The sequence below is a fragment of the Marmota monax genome, unplaced genomic scaffold (genome assembly GCF_021218885.2).
Source record: "Marmota monax isolate L192 unplaced genomic scaffold, Marmota_monax_Labrador192_F-V1.1 WCK01_AAM20220418_F8-fsc00027, whole genome shotgun sequence".
NCBI classification, from domain to species: Eukaryota; Metazoa; Chordata; class Mammalia; order Rodentia; family Sciuridae; genus Marmota; species Marmota monax.
In genome coordinates, this window is record NW_026694617.1 from 12,338,042 (window position 1) to 12,359,721 (window position 21,680).

At 40.4% G+C, this 21,680-nt stretch overlaps 1 protein-coding gene across 1 annotated transcript; it reads left to right on the forward strand.

The window, feature by feature from the left end:
- The first annotated feature begins 1,385 nt into the window (after positions 1 to 1,385).
- On the forward strand, positions 1,386 to 9,394 carry Lmod2 (leiomodin 2). Its single transcript, XM_046422470.2, has 3 exons — positions 1,386 to 1,809; positions 7,011 to 8,378; positions 8,916 to 9,394. Exons 1-3 carry the CDS (start codon positions 1,537 to 1,539, stop codon positions 8,940 to 8,942), a joined length of 1,668 nt encoding a protein of 555 aa, XP_046278426.1. The 5' UTR covers positions 1,386 to 1,536; the 3' UTR covers positions 8,943 to 9,394.
- Positions 9,395 to 21,680: the final 12,286 nt, after the last annotated feature.

Sequence of the window (21,680 nt, forward strand, 5' to 3'; positions counted from 1 at the left end):
GTAGAGAAATTAAAATTCAGACTACCATTCACACTCACTAAAATGACTGTAATCAGAAAGACCAACAATAACAGATGAGGATGTAGAGAAACTGACATGAAATGTTGATGGGGGCAGCCATTTTGGAAAACACTTTTGCAGTTTCTTAAAAAGTGAATTTAACATATAGCCCAATCACTCTACTTATACGTATCTATCCAAGAAACATGAAAATATATAACCACTCTAAGATTTATCTGCTACATATTTATAGAAGTATCATTCATAATCCAAACTTAGAAAAGCCCAAATATTCACCAACTATTGAATGTATAAATGAAATACTTACATTATGCAAGTATTAAAATGTACAATGCATACACATTTTAATAGAGTTTTATATAACTATGCTAAAGTATTATTCTTTTGAAGTCCTGTAAACAATTATATATATTTTAACACATTCACAAGGATATGTGCATATGTGTAATTACAAATTAGCATTCCTTCAATTTTCAGCTCAGATACAAATCTAGGTTGAAATTCTATCTTTACTCCTTTTTAACTCTGTGCTCCCAGGTTAATTACTTAACTTCTTTGGGTCTTTAGTAGTAAAATATGAGCAATGGTATACACTTTAAAGGACTGTGTGGAGGGAGATGATAAAATATTTAAAATGCTTAGCACTGGGCTAGCTAGCATCATGTGAGTCCTTAATAAATTATACCCAGGATTATAACTTATCATTTTGTGTTTTATCTGAAGATCTAATTTTTTACTAGTGCTCATGAGGTGGGGAAGGAAGCCATTTGGTGCAGTGGACAAATTTACTTCTGCCTTCCCAGCTGTCTGGTTCAAATATTTCACTTAATCTCTCAGAGTCTCAATTGCCAAAATCTGTAAAAGAGGATCATGTTATTTATCTCACAGGACTTATGATTAGGAAAATTATATGAATGTGCTTTGTAAATTGTGAAGTACAATAAAATTATAAAAGTGCTGTATTATTATGATCTCTGTCCCATCCCCACCACCTACATTATATTTATACAAGACCAGAAAATCTACCCCTAGGGTACTGCAGAGTCATGGCTCAACCTCTAAATTGATAATGAAAGAATCTCTTCATGGCTGTGGTAGTAGTGGCAGGTCGTTTTTGAAATATATTTTATTCCCTTGCTTTTGAACACAAAGTGAGAGGAGCCATGTCACTCCCTATCTGAAACACTCTCTGCCTGTCCTCATAAGCTATCAGGCTCAGCTAAATATGGCCCTGGCCACTATGCTAATAATCCCCACTGGTTCTGAGACCTCCATCCACCACCGATGTGACATTCTTTGTGTTCAAATGTCTAGCTGACGTGTGATGCTTAAAACAGCCCATGCTTTCACCCCCTCTGCATTGTCACAGCCCTGGATCACCACTCTTAAAAGGCTACAGCAGCCACTCCTAGCACCAGTTGCCGACCAGCCTGCCCGCCTGCCTCCCTGCCTGCCTCTGGCTACCTTGAATGCCTAGTTCTTCCAGCTCCTTGGGGGTCTGACGAAGCAGGGACCATGTCTACCTTTGGCTACAGAAGAGGACTTAGTAAATATGAATCCATCGATGAGGACGAACTCCTGGCCTCCCTGTCAGCTGAGGAGCTGAAGGAGCTAGAGAGGGAACTGGAAGATATTGAACCTGACCGCAACCTTCCCGTGGGGCTAAGGCAAAAGAGTCTGACTGAGAAAACGCCCACAGGGACTTTCAGCAGAGAGGCACTGATGGCCTATTGGGAAAAGGAGTCCCAAAAACTCCTGGAGAAGGAGAGGCTGGGGGAGTGTGGAAAGGTAGGCTCCTTGGGACTTTTCCTTAGCTGCTCCCACTGCCCTTCCCCAACCCCAAGCCCAGACACTCTGTTTCCTCTAACTTTTCAGTCCTCATGACTTTAACCTTCTTATAACTCATTTGTACTTATTACTGAGACATTTCTCAGGCTGACATAGACTTGTAACTTTTGTAGCCACCCATGGATCATACTAGTTTAAAAATTCTTAGCTGGGCCTTTTTTTTTTTTTTTAACTAAATGTGGGAACCTCAAGAGGGAAATTATTCACAATCAAGGTATGAGTTTAAATATTTTGCCAAACCTAAGTCTTATTTTAGTTGAAAGTTGGTGACAAGACATAGTATCTGTTTCTGTGTAGTTTCTATTCAGTTCCATTTGTTCTGTGTTGCTTTGACTGCAGTAATGGCTACAGTAAAAAAAAATAGTTCCATGTTTCTAACACCAAGAAGTGTAGGCTGGTGGGAAGCCCTTGGGGCTGAGCCAAGGGGCTACTACTCCTGCTCTGTCCCCAAACAGCTAAACTTTGACTAGATGGTCACTTCTGTAGGATTCTTTCTATGTGTACATTGAGGGAGCTCAGTACATGTATCTTTTGTGAATCAAGAAGCCCTTTGAGATTTCGATAAGTTCTAGACTTCTTCAAAAAAAATGCACGTGTGTGTGTGTGCAAACACACACACACACATACACACACTTTTGCATACAATTTCAAAATGATGAAAGCCCTTTAAGGATCCAGGTTAAGTACGCTTGTGGAATCATCCCTGAATCCTTTCTATTTTATGATGGTGATTCTTGAGGCTAGGAAACGTGGTCTTATCAGAGACCTCAGGTTTATTAAGCTCTTATGTACTGCCCAGTAAACAGTGACTTTCAATCTGCCAAAAAATCATGACTGGAAGGAGGTTCAAAAAACTATGCTCTGGGAAAGTCATTAGACCAAGAAGGATGTTATAATGTAAGAAATGTTAACATAACAAATAATTCTGAATTTGTGGAAGAATACAAATCAGGAGAATAGTTTAAAATTCTTGCACTCCATGGAAATCACCTACAATCAAAATGGCTTCATGCCATCCACAAGCTGCCACAGTACTAATCTGGGTACTGTTGGGTGATCTTGATGATAGGTGTGTGAGACACATTTGCAGCAAGATAGATATGTGTGAGTTTTGTCCACGTCAATCATTGCAGGAAGGGCCACTGGGATCAGAACAGGGTCTGCCAAAGCCACAGTCACGGCCTGTATTAAGAAACTAGAAGGGGAAATGAGAAGGCACACACATGACCAGTCAGGATTTGGGCCGGTCAATTCCTCCACAATCATAATGTTAAGAAGTTTTATTTTTTATTTTTTTGTTTTTAAATATGATGTGGGAATGATTGTTAAAAGTTGGTGAAATAAAGTGGCATGTTTATTACAGTTATTAAAGAATTTCCTTCATAAAAAGAATAAAATTGTCTTTGAATACCCAGGACATATAGACAACTACAGCAATAACCTGACAAAGGCATTTTAATGTCATAATGTCATGACAATGGTGGGAACCAAAGGACAAGCTGTTGTCAGCTGTTGGTGAAACCCACCTGATCCTGCCAAAGGTTTTGCTGATCTCTGCCAGTGGCTTATCAGCCCAATTAGAGAGGCTGTCTTGTTTATGAACTTTGATTCCTTTCTCAGCTAGTTAGCTTTCCTCCCACCACACTTTCCCGTATCTGGCCAGCTGTCCCTCTAGTCACAAGGAGTTAAGGGCAGAAGCTTGCTAATGGAGGGTGTAAATCCATTCCCAGCACAGGAAAAGACTCAAAGCAGCTGAGGAGGGCAGAGGAGCAGGGCAGCTGTGTAAGTGACAAGCTGTACATCAGGGACCATGAGAAGGAGCTGGGGGTTTGGGGAGGTCAGGCTCCTGGCTCTGTAAAGGCTTATGAAAATCCTGTGCAATACGTGGCTTCTGCCCACCCTGGTTCACACAAATGTGTGATGCGTGAAAGCTCCAGGGGCCCAGATGGACACACAATGGTCCAGCCATCCAGCTCCCCTCATTTGAGTAGCTGTGGGATCTCTGCAGGTGCCAGTGAGTTTCTTCACATTATCTCATTTCATTCTTACCCTTTTGTGCAGGAGAAGTGAGACTAGGAGAGCTTAAGAAACTTATTTGAGGTTAACAGCTTGTAAGAAGAACTGAAATTCAAACTAGATTTTGTTGGCACAAAGACTATGGTTCTTAAAATTGTGGGTGCCCAGCCAGTAGCATCAGCATCACTCTGGAACTTCGTAAAGCTGCATGTTTCAGGGCTACCCAATGTCTTCTGAATGAGAAACTCTGGGAAGGGAACCCATCAGCCCTCCAGGTGATCATGACTTTAAAAATCACTTAACTCTACTGTAGTTTCTTTGAGACAGAGAAGTTTAGTGAGTCACCTAAAGTCAACCAGATTTTGTTTTATTTTGCTTTATGGGCAGAAACAGAACCAGAACTAAAAACCAAGTCTCTTGCCTCTTTGTTCATATAGTGATGCCAGAGAGGCGATCAGGAGAAATGGCTGGCCACCTCCCTCTTGTAGCCCTACTCATTCTCTAAAAGTACGTGCTTCTCCCTATTTTCTCCCTGACCACCTCCCCGTTCCCACCTCACCACCCAACTTCCCACCTCCATTCTCCAAAGTGATGACAAACAGGACATGTATATCCCCTAGTGCAGGAATAATTTATAAAGTTTAGAGGCAAAGTTTCTGAAACTTCATGTCCACTTCCCCTCTCTAGGTCCCTTTCTGATGTTCTTCTTCTAGACATTCCCCCTTATGAGGTAACTGACCATCTCAGATGGCTCAGGACTATCTAGATTTTACAACTAACAATCCTGCATCTTAGGAGGCTCTCCAGACTAAGACACACAAAGCAGGACAGTTGACTGACTGCCTTACCTCCACCCGACCTGATCATGCTTTCTCCAAGGTGTGGTCCCAACAGTGAGCAGCTGTTAATCCATGTCAGTTTAGATTCCTTCAGTAAACAAAACATTTGTGGAGTCCCTGCTACATGCTAAACACTGTGCTAGGTAAGCAAACCTGACATGGTCCCTGCTGTCCCGGGAATAAGAGTCTATTAGAAAAAATAACACGTATTTATAATAAAATGTGATAGGTAGTTTGTTGGGGGAGATAAAATACTATGGGGAACACATTGCAGGGATAATTTGAAGGAGCATCAGAGAAAGCTTTCTATGAGGCATCATTTAGGTGTTACCTGACAACTCACATTGCTAGATAAAGGACCAGATATTATCTTTCCAGGTATATTTCGAGGGGGAAACATCTCTTGCAAATAGAGCCTAAAGGACTTCTGAAAACCAAAGAGCATGAAATGTAATAGTGGCAGAAAAGGCAGCATACCTTGGATTTTGAGAGAGATTCCTTTTCTCCAAAGGCTAAAAAACTAAAACACACTTTCAGACATGTGTGCATACACACACATAATTGACAGGGGCTAGGATTATAAAAACATGTATAAAGGGATTTGGGGTGGTAGTGAGAACTGTCTGTCTGCAATTCTTCCTTCCTCCAGGTAATCCATTTATTCCACTGCTGGCCCTCTCTTACTCCTCATCTATGCCAAGGGGCTTGACCATAGCCAAACTCTTTCTTTGTGCGTGTGTGTTGTTGAGATGTGACTGGTAGAGAGCCACCACCAGTCCCCCTTCCCCGACACACACACACACACACACACACACACACACACACACCATCCCTCTCCTTTCTGCTCCCAAAGAAGTAAGCAAATTAAAACTTGATAAGTCATCCTAGGAGGGGCTGACCCCTTCCCAGGCCATCACTTGGTGCCTGCCACTCCACACAAGTAGATTTCTGGAGACTATTTTGTGATAGCAACTGGGCAAACAAACTTGGAGACAGCTGCAGTGTTTTCCAAAGCTTGATGCACATGCCTTAGGCGGCAGCAGCCCTTAGAGTCGAAAACAACCTTCCAATGTAGAGGGAAGCTTCAGAGCTTTGGAGACAGGGGAGAACCCAAGGGCTTCAGAAAGGATAAAGGACTCAAAAGAGAGCATGAGGGAAAATCAGGCTCTGTCAGCACTTTCCAGACATTTTTTTTTTAAATCATTAAAGATAACAAGAAAAAGAAAGAAGGGGTCATGTGGGCGTCTTTGTACAGTGAATCCTGTAAACAGGAAAGACAAAGATAGTATGAAATTGTGTTTACCTGAAAGTCCTTTGTAAATGATATGTGTAAAATAACTTAAAAACACCAGACTGGGCAAAGACTTGCTTCACAATTTTCTACTATTTTCTGCTGATCTGTTACTGGTTAGAATCTAGTGGGTGCCAGAGTGATCTTCTTTCCCTCCTGGTTGTCTGCAGTCCATCTCACTGAACTCTGGGCTCACTAGAAGTTTCCAAGTGATTGCTGGAAAAGGTAATCTGAATGTTTTTCTGCATAGAGCCTGGTTTTGACCTCCCTGCTGTCAGGAGCAACAGTTCACAGGTGATATGCAGGCTCTGGGTCCCTGGGCCTGGCTCTATCACAGAAGTAGATAAACGTGGAGGAGTAAATGACACCTCAGCTTCTGTCTACACTGAGACAAGAGAAGCAGAAAGCAATTGGCCCAGGTTACATATGCTATTGCCAGAATATTTGGGGGAGAATTTTTTAACATTAGATAAAGCAAACACATTACCAGTGTGTGTGTGTGTGTGTATGTGTGTGTGTGTGTGTGTGTATATATATATATATATAGATAGATAGATAGATAGATAGATAGATAGATAGATAGACATATTTTATTTTTTTGCTCAGGATGGAGAAATAAGAAGGGACCAAGTGCTGATGCCAGATGGAGGCCTGAATTTGCTAACTCTAAGTAGACAAGGAATCAAGTAGTTCAGAGCCCAAAGTGGGAAGACAGAGTAAATTATCAGTAGTTTTCCAAAATTGAGGTTCTGACCATTTGCTCACATGGCAAAATGATAATATATTGGTACTCAACAAGTCGAATGCTTGATATGCTGTGCAAAACAAATGCGCATAGAAAAAGTTGTTTGATGGTTATATAACAAAATATGGACCTTGGCCACCTCAAGGAGAGAGCTCAGAAGCAGGGGATTATTAATATCTTTCATTATAGACTTGTTACTTGTCATATGCTACTGTTATAAATTAATAAAATGTGCATTAAAACTCTCCAGGTTGCAGAAGAAGACAAAGAAGAGAGTGAGGAAGAGCTAATCTTCACAGAGAGTAACAGTGAGGTTTCTGAGGAGGTGTATACAGAGGAGGAGGAGGAGGAGGAACAAGAGGAGTCGCAGGAGGAAGAGGAGGAAGAGGAGAGCGAAGAGGAAGAGGAAAGAACCATTGAAACCCCCAAAGGGATCAACGGAACTGTGAACTACGATGGTGTCAATTCTGACCACTCTAAGCCAAAGACATTTAAAAGTCAGATAGAAAATATCAATTTGACCAACGGCAACAGCGGGAGGAACACAGAGTCACCTGCAGCCATTCACCCTTGTGGAAATCCGACGGTTATTGAAGATGCTTTGGAAAAGATTAGAAACAATGACCCCGACACCACAGAAGTCAACCTGAACAATATAGAGAACATCACGTCGCAGACCCTCACCCGCTTTGCCGAGGCCCTTAAGGACAACACTGTGGTGAAGACGTTCAGCCTGGCCAACACGCACGCTGACGACAGCGCGGCCATGGCCATTGCGGACATGCTCAAGGTCAACGAGCACATCACCAACGTCAACGTGGATTCCAACTTCATCACAGGAAAGGGGATCCTGGCCATCATGAGGGCTCTGCAGCACAACACGGTGCTCACCGAGCTGCGCTTCCACAACCAGAGGCATATCATGGGCAGCCAGGTGGAGATGGAGATCGTCAAGCTGCTGAAGGAGAACACGACGCTGCTGAGGCTGGGATACCACTTCGAGCTCCCAGGACCAAGAATGAGCATGACGAGCATTTTAACGAGAAATATGGATAAGCAAAGGCAAAAGAGGATGCAGGAGCAAAAACAGCAAGAGGGATATGATGGAGGATCCAACCTTAGGACCAAAGTCTGGCAAAGAGGAACGCCTGGCTCTTCACCTTATGCATCTCCCAGGCAATCTCCCTGGTCATCCCCCAAACTCCCCAAGAAAGTGCAGACTGTGCGGAGCCGACCTCCATCTCCTGTGGCCACCCCACCTCCTCCTCCACCTCTTCCTCCCCAGAAGCTGCCTCCACCTCCCCCTCCACCCCCTCCACCTCCACCACCTCCTCCAGCTCCCCCTGTCCCAGAGAAAAAGGTCATCACCAGAAATATCGCAGAAGTCATCAAACAACAGGAGAGTGCCCAGCGGGCACTGCAAAATGGACAGAAAAAGAAAAAAGGAAAAAGGGTTAAGAAACAGCCAAACAATATCCTAAAGGAAATAAAAAATTCTCTGAGGTCCGTGCAAGAAAAGAAAATGGAAGACAGTTCCCGACCTTCTACCCCACAGAGATCAGCTCATGAGAACCTCATGGAAGCAATTCGGGGAAGCAGCATAAGACAGCTAAGGAGGGTAAGTCACCCCAGAACAGAACTTCAGAGTTAATAAGTGAGTTGTACCCCATTGCCTGGTGGTACCAAAGTCACCTCTCCAAATACTTATTAGTATTCTAAATATTTCAGTATGTGAGAGCAAGTATACCAAGCAAGGTGTCAGGTGCAGGTACATGAATAAGCACATTTCCATTTGAGGGCCGTGCTTGAGCCACCTGCTTAGCACCTCAGTTTTTTGAGGGCCAAGACCCCTTTAAAACATTCCAACATATAAAAAATCCAATTTCCTTAATATGAAAGTCAGGGAGTACAGTCTACATTCCAAGAGGATTCATCACTTGTCAAAAATTTTAAACAAAGTTGCAAGCAGGACAGCCTGATGTATAATATAAAATGTGGATTTCTATGCAGCAATAATCAATCTATATTTGGGTTTTTCTCACAATATACTGGTAGAGACAGACCCTATGGATATCTATCTATGTGTGTGTGTGTATGTGTTTTGTGTGTATGTGTTTTGTGTTGCTTCATTGAAAGAAATTCCCTGTATTTGTAGGTGGAAGTTCCAGAAGCTCTGCGATAAAAACAGTCTCTAGAAGAGTATGCAGAACTGTTCATGGTGTTAAGTAAAAATACATCATGGGATGTTTTCAGTTGCCGCCTTTAATTTGAAATGTTCTCTGACTTTAAAAATAGCTTCACCCAGAAATTCCAAAGAGAATTTAAAGGAACAATCAGCATATTTCTTCTGTAAATATGAAAATAAAGTTGTTTTTTTTTTTAATTTTCGTGGGATTTGTGTGGACAAGAAGTGGTTAAAAATGCTCTTCATATCTCTGGATGTGTTGGTGACTTGGAGCTGTCAGGAGTTTAAGAAATGTGCTATTATTTTTGTAATCCAAATAAATTTGGATCAAAGGGTTATTTTTTCTTTTTTAAAAAAAGTCAGACTAATATTTTTCTGTAAGTTGGTACATTTGTCAGATATGTATGTAACATTGCTGAATATTAAAAATATTACATTCTCACTCAAAAGGTTTGAGTCCTTAGCATTTGCCTTTTGTTATTTCATTATGTCTAAGAAATTTTGACCATATCTCTTTCTAAAGGACTGGGATCAACTTTCTTTAATGGGCTCTTGTGCCAGGCACTGTGGCAAATGCCTATAATGCCAGGTACTTGGGAGGCTGAGGCAAGAGGATTGCAAGTTTAAGGCCAGCCTTGTCCTCTTATCGAGACTCTGTCTCAACATTAAACATTTTTTTTAAAGACTGGGGGTGTGGCTCAGTGGTCAAGCAGCCCTGGGTTCAGTCTCCAGTACAGCCCTGCCAAATAGGTTCTTGTAACAATAAAACAAAAGGATAAAAGGGTCACCTTTATCATTCTGGATTCATTGATATTAGAGCCAGGAAGAAAGTGGATGGACCTGTGTTTCCATTAGGTATGATGGAAGCCAGTGGTTAATTCAGTCATTTATTATGAAAACCAACTATTTCTGAGGGGAGTAAGTGGAAAGTTAGGAAGTTTCTTGAGCAAATAAGTGCCAAAGGAATGCCTGAGAGGCAAACCCCCAAATTCCGAGCCACCTTTGGACTAATGCTAAAGACACACCATTCAGGTCTCCCTGGGAACCCTCCCTGGACAGTGGGTCTCAGTGGTGTTTTGCTTCTTTTTTCCCCTTATACAACCGTGGTGATGCTGACATCCATGAAACATACCTGATGACATGGCTGATGTATTTCCAATTCCCTGCTATCATTCCCCTCCATCCTGTGTTGATGGAAAGGCATCCAAATTCCCATCAAAGAAAGGTGTATCAGAGATTACCTTGGCTCCACTCTAGTTCTCCCTCGTCATGTATGAAAGCTATAAATCCTTTCTAAAGTCCTCTGTATTAACTATGATTAGCCATGTATCCTTTGTTTCCTACAGATTAGAAAAGCGGTCTCCACAAGGTCTCAGGGCTATCCATTCAATAATGATTTGCTTCATGGACAGAGTTTTGGGTATCTCCAATCAAGAAGACTGTGTTTCACTAGAAATTTTCTTTGACACTTCCTTGGTTTGTTTCTATAAGTTTATTCCCATTGTTTATCCATTCTCTTACTGAATAAGAATAGCCATTGTAATCACTTCAAGAGGATTCCAGAGGCCCAGTGAGCTAAGAGGGTGGTAGGTGAGTGATGTCTCCAGTATATTTCACAGCCTCAAAATTCGGTGTCCCCATTGTATATACAAAGAAACTAACGCACAGAAAAGTTAGGAAACCATGACTACATAACGCAGGTTCTTTCCATGTCATTGCCCCTCAATCCTGACTGGAATCCTCCAAAGGAGGATTGGATTCCTCCAACCACACGAAGTTGGTTATTTCCCTTGGAAGTCATTCTCTGTTTCACTTCCTTCTATTAGCATTCACAATCATCATGTTTACTCTTGCTTAAAGAAATAAGTTAAGTTTAGGTTTTCAAAGGTGTGTGTGTGTGTGTGTGTGTGTGCACTCATGCATAAATTTAGACTATAAAGTCAAGTCAGACCTTTCTTTCCCCTAATACCGTGTGCACAATGTCAGGGTTCTCCTACATGGAGGGGCGGGAGTGACAGGTGAACAGCTTCCAATTCCATCCTGTTGAGGCAGAGGAGCAAGTGTCTGGTGACAATCTGGTCATTGATAAGAGCATACAGGAGTCCCAGAAAAGGTATGTGGCAGCCCTCCGGAATGAGGAGGGAAGAGCTAGTGTTGTGTTGACAGGAGCTGGTGGGACTGGAGAGACTGGCCAGGCCTTCTCCTCAGAAAGGAGTGACTAGAAGACATATTTTCTCTTTTGCATCATAAAAAGCTACCTTGCTAGAGCTTTTCTCCTACTTCAGAGATTGCAGAATGCGCTTTTACTAGGCATTCTAAAAAATCCAAATAAAGATATGAGCCTTCACATTCAATCCACAAAAGAGAACACTATAAAGTCCATAATAAGACATAGTTATGCTTATCATTAAGGAAAAAAACATTTCTAGAATGTGCTATTGCAGAATCTAGTACTGTAAACATGTAAGATTTTATGTTAGTCATCATTCAACACAGGATGGGGACCCTAGTTCATACTCTCTGCAAATTCACAAAGCTGGTACGAAACTAATTAGTTCATCTTCTATAAAGAGCTTTCAAATCACTGGGAGAAAGGCTATCCAAGACCTGATGAGACGTTTAGGCTATGATTTATACATACGTGTGGACCTCCGAAAATACACCTCATTCTGATTTGAAATCGGGCCAGAATGCTGAGTCTCACACTGCTTCACAGGCCCTGCTGCCACAGGTATTTAATAACTCTGTGTCAGCAGGATCTTGATTTAACACTTGCCCTGAGATGGTTGCTATGAGGGTGAAAGGAAGAGGTAGTGACAGGCTGCAATGTCTATATGGAGATATTCTAAAGACAAGGTGATCAATATGCTCTTGAAAAGAGCTCGTAACTTATTCCTTTTGTGACATAGTTAAAACTATTTCTTCTTTGTTTCTCTGAGGCTGCTAAGGTGGACTTTTAGGTCCATTAATCACCACATACATTATATAAAAGGCTAAGGATTGACCTGAGACTTAGAAGGATCCAAAATATGTACCACAATTGGTGCACTTAAAATCTGCAGACATTTCCTGAGTGCATACCATGTTCCAGAAACTCCTACAGATGCGGGAGAGGCTTGGTGAGCAAAAGAGTTCAAGCCCCATCCTCATGTGACTATATTCCATGTAAGGAGGGACCTCATACTATTCTTTCTGGCACCTGTGCATGTCCTTATCCAGTGAATCCTATGGAGGAAGAACTGTGCCCAATGCTGGGGAGACCAGCTTGAACTAGAAAATGTCTTCTACCTCAAAGTAGTGGAAATCCTAAGAAATCAACCTTTCCAGATGAATAAGAAGAACTCTTCTTCATCTATGAGCTGTACAAAAATAGGTGTTGGGTAGGTTTTACCTGTAAGACACATTTTACCATTGATCCTTGATCTAAAGTAGATATGAAGTGAAGAAAAGCTTATCAGAGAAGGTATTACCTTTATTTGTATATTTTAAAGGATAGAGAAATCACCAGGGTTTTTAAAAAAAGTCTAATGATGAGGAAAGATATTTCAGTTTGAGGAATCAGGGTAGTATAGAAAATGGCCAGAAATCATATAATTTTATGTAATTCTGTAAAAACATCAATTTGGTAAAAAGTTAACATTTCTCTGTTTTTTTTCCTTAAGTATTATAACCTTGGTGGATTAAGAAGAGGAGTTTTATGATTTCTGTATGGTCTTTTCTTTTTACAAAAATAGCATGTGATCAGAAGAACTACTGATAACCTTGAAGTATGTATCTTTTAAAATCCTTCTTGCATATTTGAACACACATGAAACTATTTTTTCTATGAAAATGTAAAGATAGCTTATATACCATTATACCACCCACATTTTATTTAATCAATTTCACCAGCTATCAAATAAATATTTAGATTATTTTGATTAGTTTTCCGGTGTTGGGTATTTTGTCTGTTCCAACTCATCTCTTAGCATTTGATTATTCTAACCTTTCAATTTCCCAAAACCCTTAGAAGAAATGATTGGTTGAAAAATCACAGCTGAAACATTGTTTTCCAGATAGAACAGAGTCCAGGGGCATCCCTGTGGTACACCAACACTGGAAATTAGATTTCAACCTAACTGTCGTGTTTACCAAGTTGCTCTCAGCCAAATTACATGCCTATCTGACCCATGGACATGTGGTAAGCACATTTCAAAAAGCCAGTAAACTTTTCTAGGTCTAAACAAAAGGCCTGAACAAGTTAGTGAAAGCTAAAGAATATGTACCCAACTATGAAAGCCATGAGAAGCATTAAAGGATTGTAAAAGGGGGAGCAGCATGATATTTTAAAAACAACATGTTTATGATCTAAAAACATGACTTGTACAACTCAGGGAAGGATAGATTTAGTGAGGCCAGGAAGAAGAGTTAGGAGATCATTTTTATAATCGAAGAATGAAGTAAAGGATGAAAACTTGAACTGTGGATGCTGTATAGGTGTGCTCAGGTGAGAACAGATGGAATAGACATTAAGAAAGCGTAAACTAATCTGAATTTAGTTACTAGTTAGATAGAGATGGCAGGGGACAATGCAAAAAAAAAAAGGATCTATGTGGGTATCTGCATTCCTGGCTATGTGATTTGAATGGCCCCAATTGCCACAAAGTGGAATAAGAATATAGCAGGAACAGGTGTTAGGGGAGGAAAATGGGTTCAATTAAAAATACCTTTCTGAGGTGCCTGTCCACCTGACTGTGAGGGTCTAGAATCCTGATGGTGGCATTTGTGCTGAAAGTAGAATTTGGAGGCTTGTGTGGTCTCAGTGGCATTTAAAGATAAGGATTTGACAAGGTCACCCTGGGGAGGGGGCGGAAAGTGTGGAGAACTGAGAGACTGTATGAGCAGAGAGAGTGGAAGAAATCAGACAGAATATTCCAAAGCAGAGAGCTGAACTAGGGAAGGAGTAGTCAATGGCATGAAATGACTCATTGAGTCCTACAGCCCAGAGGTGTTTAACTGTTGACCTTGGAGAGGGCCGGTTCATGGGCAGTGGAGACGGAGATTAGAGTGTGGGGTTATAGTGGCAAAGAGATTGGCGTGACTCAGCAAGATAGGGAATGCATGATGCTTAAAATAATGACTGTGCTCCTGGAGAGTCAGAGGTCACCCAGGTTCAGGATTAAAAAAGGCCCATCTTCCAGGTATGTTACTTTTACTTGACAAGAGAAAAAATGTTCATACACAATGTGATGAGGTGTTGGTTAACCGTGGTCCACATATACAACAGTGATCCCATGAAGATCATATATCCTAGTGAGGTCATAGCAGTCTTAGTTTATATAAGTACACTCTATGAGGTTCACAAAAGAACAAAATCACCTAACAACAGATTTCTCAGAACATATCCCTGCCCTTAAGTGATGCATGATTGTATATTAGTCCACCTGTCTATCCCTATTTCAAAGATCCAGATAAAGTCTGGAAAGCTCATTTCATTCGTGGCAGCCCAAAATCTTCTGCAAGGTTACTGAAAATTCTGGGTGGATTTGGGGGCTTACCTGCTTATGGCTGGCTTTGGCTCCATACCAAGAGTGCATCTTGCAAACCTATGATTAATGTCCCTATTTCAAGCCACATTGACCCCATTATCACCCTTTCGTGATCCCTACCGATTCAATATTACATGAAAATGTGGGAAAAGAAAGTGGGATTAACATTAGAGCAACACAAAGAGCTACAATTTGAACATGGGAGATATCTGTTAGTTATTAAAAAATCCCCTGGCTAACTCACTACCAGAGATGTTTTCCAAGTTTTATCCCACATAATAGTCTGTGTTTCCTGGCCAGCTTATCACTTTCTTCCTCTTCCTCTTCTCTTTTCATGGTTGGGCCTCAGCACCACCCTTCTAGATTACCCTTGGGAGTTCCAGTTCTTTTCCCTCTGTCATGCCCAGCAAACTCTTGCCATCCTTTCCCTAAGGGCAGGTCTCCCTCTACCTTTGCAAACTCAAACAGGTCAATGTAGTCAGTAGATTGAAAGGGCTTTTTATTTAACAAGAGCCACCTTACAGTTATAATTTGTGAATAGAATTTTCTTCTCTCTGAAAAATGGTATACACTATCCTTAATTACTGTGAAACCCCTTGTTGAACAACTCACTATCTGTTACCTGGACTGTTGTATGGCTGTTGCTTCCTAACTGGTTTCTCTAACTTCATTCTGTTGATTCCTAATTTGCCTTCAACATGTCAGAGTGATATTTTTCCAAAGAGCAATTCTGATCTTGTCAGTCACCTGCTTGGAATTTATCAGCGGTAATCTGCACTCTACAGAATAAAGTCCTAATCCCTTGGTATAGAAAACATGATCCTCATTATTTTTCTCATTTTCCAAGACTCCTACTCATGAGGCCTGTGCCCAAGCCATACAGAACAACTTGTGGTTCGTGGATCTTGCCCTCATCCTACCTCATCCTACCATCCTACCTGTCTGGAATTCTCTTCCTACTCTTTGTATATGGGTAGCATCTACCCATCTTTCAAAGGAGACCTGATAGGTGAGTAACTTATTGCTCGAAGGCATTCTTCAAAAGACCCCATGTTCTCTCTACACTTTCCCTGAGTGATCTCATCCAAACGCCACATAATCCCCAAACCATAACCTTAGCACAAATCCCACGGACCCCCATGTCAAATAGACAAGCATGAGTTTAACACTGAACTCCTCTTCCTGTTCTTGTCCCTGCTGTATTCCACATTTAATTCATTGTATATTCTTCCCTATCCCCATCCTTTCTTTTTTTCCTGCTGGGCAAAGTTCCTCCCCCCGCACCACAAATTCAACATTGATAACCAGCTCTTACATAGCACTTGCCACATGAGCTTTTTAAGGAGGCATTCTTGATCTTGTTTGTGTCCCAGGGTCAAATATGTTTGATAAGTGTTTGTTGAATTGAAGGATCCCTATAAAAGATTGCTCACAATGTGTGATCTTTATGATAAGAGCATTTTGCATTTCTGGCATATTGTACAGAGTATGCTTTTCCAGATAGAAAATGCTTCTGGTTCATTCAACACCTTCAAGCCAGCATAAGTCTCAGATCTTGCTCCTCAAACACAGTTCTGGCCCTACCACTTCCATGTATTTGGTTATAGTCTCTTTTCAGTTCAGAATGACTCTTTTTTCCTCGCTTTATCTCCTTGAGTCAATAAGCTACTCATTTTTCAGGGTTTATTTCTATGGAATTTATCTGTTCCATCCTTCTCTGAGTCTTCCTTATCCTATACTCAATCTTCTCATTTGGTGCATACTACATTTAGATTTGCATTATACTGCTTATCCATATATCTTAATCTCCTCACTCTCCCCCTGGACTGGTATCCAAGAGATCAGCTGCTATATCTTATTTTTGTACATCACTCCATTCACAGAAAGGACTCAGTACATATATTTCAATAGATAATTAGCTGCTCAACAACAATGAAGAGACATCATGATAGTATCATCTCACTCTTCCACCCAGGGTGGCCAACAGCGGTAGCCCTTTCCTTCATGCTCTGACTAGATGTTACATGAATTGCAATGCTCAGCTCTGAAGAATGCCTTAACCACTAACCATTTTGGAACTTGGTGAGAGAGGAGATACTATTTTTGAAAATCATATAATAGATGACATGTTGACATACAGAAGTATTCCCAAGCCAAAGAGGGGAGAATAAGTGACAAGTATTTTACCCTCACATAATTTTAGTGCATAATATTATTGAACTCTGTGGTAACACGGTAAGCTTTCCAACAAAGGGTACTACATAGAATTCCTGTATTTAGTGACTTCTGCCTTCTGAAGGATCCTGAGATCTAGATCTGTCCTTGGATTAATGTAAGCTAAACCAGAAACACCCTGGAATCAGAACAAATAGTCCATCTGGAGGGCCACTTGTGGGGAGATGTTCAGTCAGCCAAGAAAAATTCTTGTTTGTGTAGGACAGTAGATATAATCTGACCGTGGTCAGAGTGGTGCTGCTGGAGATGGGTGGATATGTCACCACAAGGTCTGATCAGAGCAAGAAGTGACCCAGAATTTAGCTATAAGGCTTCAGGGATTTGACTTAAGGAACTTGAAAGGGCAGGAGAAGAGCAAGGCAAGCTATACTCCACATATGAACTGGAGGACAGGCAAGAAGCTAAGAAACTAGTTTAGATGGGATGGGTGCAGTCTAAGAGCAAAATAAGAGGAGTCATTGGTCTTGTTTGGGTATGAATGCCCTGATTCCCCCCCCCCTCCCAGTGGAAGTTGGCATTAGAGAAAGGTGCTATAGGGAGGGGATATGGCACATTGTATATAAGCTGAAAATCGTGTTCAATTTTACTTTTACTTACTGATATTTATTTTGAATTTTAAAAAATGTTTTTATGGGGCTGAGGTTGTGGCTCAGCAGTAGAGCTCTTGCCTAGCACGTGTGAGGCACTGGGTTCAATCCTCAGCACCACATAAAAATAAAAACAAATAAAAAAGAAATTGTGTTCAACTATAACTAAAAAAATATTTTAAAAAATGTTTTTATGTTGATCATGGTTGAGAAAGGAGGTTTTAGAGGAAGGATTGGCCACAGAATCCAGGACAGGGCAGGATTTACACAGGGCAACCAAGGGGTCTCAGGGAATGTAATACTAAGGAGCAGCCTGTGGTAAGAGTCTCACTGCACTTCCGTGCCAGAGTTCTTAGAGCATGCACTCCCTCTTTGAGACTCAAAGACTCCACTCAAAGACTCCCTCAAAGACTTCACTACCCCTTTTCCACACATGGTCTGGGGGCAGTGGCTTCTTAGGTTTCAGTGGGGAGAGTTTGGCAAGCCAGAGATTGACAACTACAAAACAAAAGTTGTGATCTCAAAACAAAACATCCCAGGGTAAAATGATGATAATTTTAAAAACCCTAACTCTTCAGTTCATTAAACAAATTTGCATTCTGCAACTGAGGGTTTTACTTTGGTGTGTTTTGTTTATACACTGACTATTTGACACAAATTTTCAGACGATTGATCATTAAACATTGTGTACTTAGCTGCACTGTCTCTACAACAAGTTAAACTATGGGTTAGCAACGTAACTTTTTTGAGTCATGTATTTAAGTGTTTTTAAAATTAGTAATTAAATGTAATTAAAGAGTGTACCCATCGTCTTTCATCAAAATACTGTGGTCACTGGCACAAACTGCTAATTTTTTCTCTTTCTGAAATGAAATCTCAGATGATCCATTAATCATGCATTGCATAAACACAACCAATGAGTGAAGTCACTCTAAATTACAATTTGCACGTAGTCTTTTGTGAAGTTATCAGGAAATAATTCTCCTTCAAGCTGAGGGTGGGCCAGGCTTCCCCAACCCCATTAAGAAATAATATTCATGTGAACAAGTCAGCCAATGAACAGCATCTCAAAGGGATGCTTTATGTTGAAGCAAAACTGGAAAAATGAACTTTTACCTTTTAAAAAGTTTACATTAAAGAAGAGTTTGAGGAAAAAATACCTATTTGCAAGTGTCTTTCTAGACAGAAATTACTTTAAATTCACAAAGAGGACTCTGAAGTAATTCCAGATAAATTTCTGTGTAAATATTTATAAAGTGCTTGGGATTACTCAAACATACCAGTTACCTAATCCCATAGTTCAAATGGAAAAAAATATTTTAATGGTGATACTGAAGGGACTGGGGAACAAGGATAAGCAAACCACGACACATTATTTAAAACAAAAAAAATTCTATTCACATACTCCAAAAATCTGGGTTTGTCCCAATATCACAGCTTGCCCTGGTGGCCACTGGTTTAGCTGCATGATTATAATTATAATGCATTTTCCTTTCTGTTGCATTTTTTGCTTTGAAAACAAAGCATGACTTTGCATGTGCATAAGCAGAAAAAGTAAAGATATTGGAGTAACATTTTTACTTTTTACCCAGACCATTGCTGGTGTTTTATGTCACCACATAGGTAGGGTACCACAGTGGTTAAGGGTCTTGAGAACTTGAGACTCAGCTCTGCCACTTACTAGCTATTTAACTTTGTCCAAATTATTAGGCTTTTCCAAGTTACATTTACCTTGTTGTTTATATAAAACATTTCATGCTAAATTTCAGCAAAACTGATTAGTGTTATGATGGATGTTTTTTCTTGAAGAAAAACCATGTTAGGGATGAAAGGTCTGGGAAAGGGATGAACACAGCCATGGGAGTTTTGGAAGCTCCTTGAATGGATTTCTGTCATCCAAAAGTAGTCCAACCTGAGTTTACAAGACAGCATCTCTGCAGAAAGGAGACGGGGTCAGGAGATGCCCCTTTGATGAAGTCAAAGAGCAGTTTATGTACTGGGAATTGCCAACCAAGTGGGCCCTCTGAGGAGTGTGTATTAGAAAAAAACTTTCTTGGAATGGTAAGTGTATTGCCACCATCAAGCAGGACCAATATTTGAAGGTATTCTTGTTATTATTTACAAGAAGTCCATGGGACTTCCACTGTGCTCCCCATCCCCAAATATCCATATGCTTACAAGTTATAAAACCCATACAAGGCAAAGCAAAATCCTCCTGTATGTGTTTTATACACCTCATCCCTTTTAGACACCTGACAATTACTATCTGTTTCTGTGATAGGATGGCGATTGGGGGAAATGACAACACAACATTGTACTGGATAATTTCCATAAGTAGTAAGCAGAATGTAGGTTATTACCACTATTTTCAGAGAAAGAGAAAAGCTGCTAAGTGATTTAAGAGGCAAAAATTTCAAGAGATGTTGTAACCAAAGACTGGGAAGCAAACTTCACTAATTCTCCAAAATCTGTTTTCTTTCAGTTTCCTGTTCAATTTTATGCAGTAGTTTCTATCTTTTGAGATGATGTGAAAAAATGTCACTGGGAATTTAGGTCTCAAAACCAAACACTTGGGCAAAATAGTTATCTACGTTTGGACATTTACATAGCATTATGCTTGTTTCTCCAAGGACTTGGCCACAGAAGCTCTGGTAAATTGCTTAATATTGTCAGGCGAGGTGCCCCATTTATTCAGGCCAGTTGCTCCACAGGAAATGGGTAACAATATAAAATGTCACATGTACCTACATTTCTCTGAATAGCATGTTAAACATTGAGATTTGAGCATGTCCAAAATTCTATGCCTAATGATCCTTTTTCTCACTTTTAAGACGATGACCATCTAGAGACCCTGATTTAGCTTTGATGAAACAATTAAAGGAATAAATACATATCTGTCCTTCTCATCTACAAATTTTGCACCTGCAAATTCAACCATGTATTAAAAATATTTGGCAAAAAATTGCTTCTGTACAGATTATGTACAGATTTACTTTTTTCATTCTTATGATCCTCTAGTACCTTTTCAGGTATCATGCATAATGTGGAGATGATTTGAAGTACAGGAAGGATTGTGAAGTTATATGTAAATACTACACCATTTTACATAGGGATTTGAGCATTAGTGGATCGTGGGTAGTACCCATAAGAGTTCCTAGAATCCTCTGTGGATATGGGGGGGTGGTGGCTCAATTTCCTATATTACAGCAGGATTTAAACTCTTGCTATATTTAGAGGTACATTTTATAGCAATTTGATATTAACAGCTCTGCAGTAAAACTGCCGGTAGTCACCAAATCTTCTAACTAGACTGTTTTCACCACTGAACTTACTGCCAGTCTTTAGGGTACTGATTATATTTTCCTTATCCTGTTTTAATAAAAAAATTTCTTTAGATCAAATGCCAAGTGTAGGCATGTAAATAACCTAAGAATCATGACTAGCTAGAAAGGCTATTTCTCAACCTAAAGAGAGTCAGCTACAGACCTTGTGTACTAGTTCCTTGTATCTGGCAAGTTGTTTTTAATTTCCACAGGTTAGGGGGTTCTAAAGTACATCGTGTGTGTGTGTGTGTGTGTGTGTGTGTGTATGTATATATATACATACATACATATATACAAAAATGCTTTTGCCCATGCATACTAACAGTTATCATTTCCTAGATAACACTAAGTCCTAATAACACTCCAGTGACCTGTTAGAGCAGAACTTGTAATTTTACATAGGTTTCAAATGTTGACTTAGCCATTGGTTCACACCCTGGTTGTACAGTTTTGATGTTGAACATTCCCTCCAAGGGTCCATGTGTTAAAGGCTTGTTCCCTGGGGGGGGGGGGGGTGCTATTGGGAATGTGCTTCTGATGGGGACTGTAGAACTCCAGACCCTTCCTCATTCTCTTTGCTTTCTGGCCTTGAGGGGTGCGTCTGCTTTGCCACACACACCCCATCATTGCTATCTGTACCCTCACCAGAGGCCATAAGCAATAGTCTGTCTAATCAAGAACTAGAAGCTCCCAAACTAAGACAAAATAAGTCTTCTCTCCTTACAGGTTAATTGGCTTAGGTATTTTGTTATAGTAATGTGAAGCTGAGTAATATACCAGTGTTATCTCCAACATTTGGTGCCATTCTTTACTTTGTCCTCAGTGCATGTCTTTGCTAATCAAAAATGGTTGTGAGCACACCTTCTATTCAAAATTTACTGTGTCAAGGTAATTTAATAAACTATAAAAACTTGCTGAGGAGCTGGCTGGAAAAAAAAAATAAAGCCTGGTTACTTAGCATTATGTGCTCATCTGAATTGGCCCTATTACCCTGATCCTAGAGAAATATTAGTACATGGAATGAGATTTTATTCTGGTGTCTACTTCCAACTTATAGTAACA

Bases quoted from the DNA above. Each gene is read 5' to 3' on its own strand.
- Lmod2 (XM_046422470.2), top strand. From the start codon at position 1,537: ATGTCTACCTTTGGCTACAGAAGAGGACTTAGTAAATATGAATCCATC. The intron at 1,810-7,010 runs GTAGGCTCCTTG...AAAACTCTCCAG, and splicing joins GGCTGGGGGAGTGTGGAAAG to GTTGCAGAAGAAGACAAAGA. The intron at 8,379-8,915 runs GTAAGTCACCCC...CTGTATTTGTAG, and splicing joins GCATAAGACAGCTAAGGAGG to GTGGAAGTTCCAGAAGCTCT.